The sequence below is a fragment of the Sinocyclocheilus rhinocerous genome, unplaced genomic scaffold (assembly GCF_001515625.1).
Source record: "Sinocyclocheilus rhinocerous isolate Xijiao unplaced genomic scaffold, SAMN03320098_v1.1 scaffold1435, whole genome shotgun sequence".
Classification (NCBI taxonomy): domain Eukaryota; kingdom Metazoa; phylum Chordata; class Actinopteri; order Cypriniformes; family Cyprinidae; genus Sinocyclocheilus; species Sinocyclocheilus rhinocerous.
The window spans coordinates 1,103,327-1,107,434 of NW_015644861.1; the positions used below are offsets into that span (position 1 = coordinate 1,103,327).

At 35.8% G+C, this 4,108-nt stretch overlaps 1 protein-coding gene across 1 annotated transcript in view; it reads left to right on the plus strand.

Annotated features, from left to right (window-relative positions):
- The window catches only part of LOC107758891 (sodium/potassium/calcium exchanger 2-like), a 22,956-nt gene extending 19,226 nt beyond the window's left edge, over positions 1–3,730 (plus strand). The window contains exons 6-10 of the mRNA XM_016576725.1: positions 24–100; positions 211–345; positions 936–1,025; positions 2,617–2,783; positions 2,873–3,730. Coding sequence (XP_016432211.1) covers positions 24–100; positions 211–345; positions 936–1,025; positions 2,617–2,783; positions 2,873–3,122 — 719 coding nt within the window. The 3' untranslated portion in view covers positions 3,123–3,730. The remainder of the gene's footprint in view (positions 1–23; positions 101–210; positions 346–935; positions 1,026–2,616; positions 2,784–2,872) is intronic.
- The last annotated feature ends 378 nt before the right edge of the window (positions 3,731–4,108 follow it).

Genomic DNA, 4,108 nt, shown 5'->3' on the forward strand with positions numbered 1-4,108 from the left:
GTTTTTTTTTTTTTTTTTTTCAGTCGTCAAGAATCTTCCCAACAGTACTAATGTGGAGGTAGAAGTCACTCCGCCCATGAATGGCAGTGCTGGAGCTGAGGTGATGTCGCAACACAACTAGATCATCTATATTGGAATCCTTAAGATTCTAATATTAAAATATCACAGGCAACTGACTGACATCGTGTTGTTGTGGTTCTAATCTCAAAGGCTGAGGAGGACGACGATGAAGACCAGCCTCTGAGCTTGGCATGGCCAGACACACCAAGGAAGCGAGCAACATACCTCGTCATCTTTCCCATCGTCTTTCCATTGTGGCTGTCACTGCCGGATGTCCGCAGAGATGTACGATTGAGTTTTTTTATGTTGTTTTTTTTTTTGACATATGTGACCCTGGACCACAAAACCAGTCATAAGGGTCAATTTCTCGAAGCTGAATAAATAAGCTTTCCATTGATGTATGCAGATCTTGCCATTGTCACTTTCTGTGTAATTGTCAAGTCATCTTTAATTATGTAAAGCACTTTATACAATAGAAACTGTTTCAAAGTAGCTTCACAGTATTAAACTGGAAAGTAATGCAAACTTCATCAAATATTAGACAAATCAAAACTTTACTGTAAAGCAGCTCTAACAAGACAATAGTGAAATTATTCAGCTCAAGTTCAGTGTTGATTCAGTTCAATAACTGAGTAAAATTCATTATGAAACAAGTTCAATTCAGCGATTAGCGGCCCGTTATTCAGCTCAATGTTAATTCAGTTCAGTTCAATAACAGCGTCAATGTTGTACAATGAACACATTTGAACAAAGTGTCTTTTAAAGCCCAGTTTCAGGCTGTTGAAACAAACAGACTGCTTGGTGCTGTGTTTTAAATATTTGAATAGCATGACATCCCTTCCTTATTTTTCCTTCTATCCTCTCTTGTTCCATAGACATCAAAAAAGTTCTTTCCGCTCACATTTTTGGGATCTATTAGTTGGATTGCTGTTTTCTCTTACCTGATGGTGTGGTGGGCTCATCAGGTACCTCATCTTCACCAATAGCACACACACCAGTTTCACACAGCTTTTCTGTTATATTGCAGTTTTTTCACCAATGTTTTTATCTTACTGTTCTGCTCTGAAATTAGGTATACTGTAGTTGATATTGTATGTCCAAAAAAAAAAAAAAAAAAAAAAAAAATTGCTATTTTTAGGTAGTCGTAGGTGAAGGTTGATCTCTCCTTATGACACTGCTGTAAATCTGTAACTCCGCACGTTCAGAACCAGCCAAATCCCAAAGCCAATAAGCTATTCTTGTCTTTTCCCTTAGAGGCAACTGTTCTTTAGCTCTGCATCAGCTCCCTCTGTAGCAACTCATCTAAACCCATTGCAGTCAGATGTTTCAGGTTTTCCAGAGAGACTAGAATCAACTATTACAGTCTACCAGAACTTCAGAAATAACTAAATGAATTGTGGTTACTTAACATGATAAATCAGTACTTCCAATTGAAACCAGACAACTTTGTAATAATTATAGAAGAAATACCAAAAATATCTGTATAGAGGGGCCTTAAAATATTGTGTTGGCCTTCGAGTCAAAAAGGCTGAGAACCACTTAAATATAATACATTTGACCCTGGACTTTTTGGATTGTACTGGATCAGATGCTAAACCTACTGTAGTTTTAATTATTGGTTAATTGGTTATATCAATTAGAAAAATGAAATGTATGTGAGACCCTTGCAAAAAGGTACTGCCATGGTACTTTGACATGATAGCATATTAATACAGTATACAATGGCATTTGCATGGCTATACCATGGTACCATGTCAAAAATTCAGCAGATTTACAACACCATTTGTTTTTTTCAGTGAACAGTGCTGTTATTGTTATGTAAAACAAAAAAACGATTTAACATTTTTTTTTAATTGAAAGCTAAAATAAAACAAATATTAGATTGCAAAAGTTTTTAACTTTTTTTATTTCAAAAAATAAAAAAACTTACAAAAAACATTGAAATAAAAAAACTAAAACTGAAATAAAAAAAGTAGATAATATATAAAATAAAAATGACAAAAGCACATAAAAATAGACTAAAACTTAAGAATTTAAAAATTAAAATGAAACCTGTAAATATAAAAATTAAAGCTAGTTCAAAATATGAATAAGTGGTATTAAAGTATATAAATAAATATTGATTAGATTAATAAATAACATTTCACTCTCTTCATCCGTCCTCTGTTATCCTGGATGGATTTTTTCACCAAGCTCATCGCAGTGATTTCTTGGATTACATATTTCACAAAGTATAGATGAGATTTGGCCAAAGCAATGTGATTTTGTGATCTTAGGAGGCAAAATAATTTTACTGCCTACTTTTTGCTGTCTTTTGCATGTCAATTTGCCCTTACAAAGTTTGCACCAAAATGGCAAAATCACTACAGTTACCTCTAGTGCTACTAGTGTAAAATCATAATAAATGAATGAATTAATGTAGGATCTCCTTCCTGCTGTTCTTTAATGACAGCTCAGGCTAACACCAAGTTCAACACAGTTTTATCATAGTATTTTAGTACAAACTGTGGTGAATTTTTGAGCACATTAAACACCCAATGCAAATTTCTCCCACAGGTTGGTGAGACTATTGGAATCACAGAGGAGATTATGGGTTTGACTATTCTAGCGGCTGGTACCTCCATTCCTGATCTCATCACCAGTGTTATTGTTGCCCGGAAGGGTCTCGGCGACATGGCCGTCTCCAGCTCAGTCGGCTCCAACATATTTGACATCACTGTAGGGTGAGAGATCTTCATCATTAACACAACAACCATCATGTTATTGACTACCTACTGTAAAACATCTCCTTGTGTCTGTTCACCGTCCCCAGCCTGCCATTTCCATGGCTAATGTTTTCCCTGCTGAACGACCTGACTTCAGTGGCCGTGAGCAGCAACGGCCTGTTCTGCGCCATCGTTCTGCTCTTCCTCATGCTCCTCTTCGTCATCATCTCCATCGCTGTGTGCAAGTGGAAGATGAGCAAGCTGCTGGGTTTCTTCATGTTCCTGCTCTACTTTGTGTTCCTGGCTGTCAGCGTAATGTTGGAGGACAAGATCATTATCTGCCCGGTCTCCATTTGATTCCTTTATCTTGCACGCCGTTGTTCTTTTTCTGGGAACAGGCCCTTCTTTATTGCTCCGAAGGCACTCCAGGGCATCCGAATGATAACATGGGAGCTCGGCCGCAGCTGCGTTGTGGCACTGCATCTTTATATCCACTGAAGTCTGAGTAGCAGGGCTTTCCAAGCAGTAGTTTGTTATGGGAAAGTAGTGCATTATTCCGTATGCACTCTCCAAAGCAGTACATGGAGACTTGATGTACTGTAGATTTTAGACATTTTTAATACGCTGCATGAAGAGGCTGGACATTAAGAGCAAGGAGACACCACATCCAATGAAGAGGCGGACATCTGTGGGGAATGTCTACAGACTCAGGAATGACCTTTGATGCAAATATGCAATAATAAATAAATCAAGATCCTGGTACTGTGCTTTAAAGCTCATGATATCATAAGCCTTGTGTTGCACAACAACTTGAAGAAACAAAGCTCCATATTTGTTTTGTCTAGACGCTGGTCCTTTCTGGTTGTTACTTGAGCATTTTCATTCTGAGTATATCATATCATATTTATTGAATAGACTTGTAGACATATAGTCTTCAGAAGTCTACACTCAAAAAAAAAAAAAAACTAAATTTAGGAGTTATGTATTTGAATTGCATATAAAATTTCCATCCATTTGGGTTACACCGTTTTACCGTAAACTAAAAAAAAAAAAAGAGCGAGAGAAAAAGTTACTTTAAATAAAATAAACGTCCACTGAAATAAAATAAAAATATTAAAAACGTAAACTTACTTTATTTCAGCTAGTTGCCAAAGCAAAATTTTGTTTAACTTAATGTACTAACTAAAACTATTAAACTAAAATTGAAATAAAAAACAATAATTTAAAAAATGACAAAAAATGTACAACAAAAATACTAAAATATTAAACTGAAAATGGAAAATACAGTAAAAACGAATTCAAAATATTACAAAAACGGTAATAGTATAGAATCCGTGTAAATG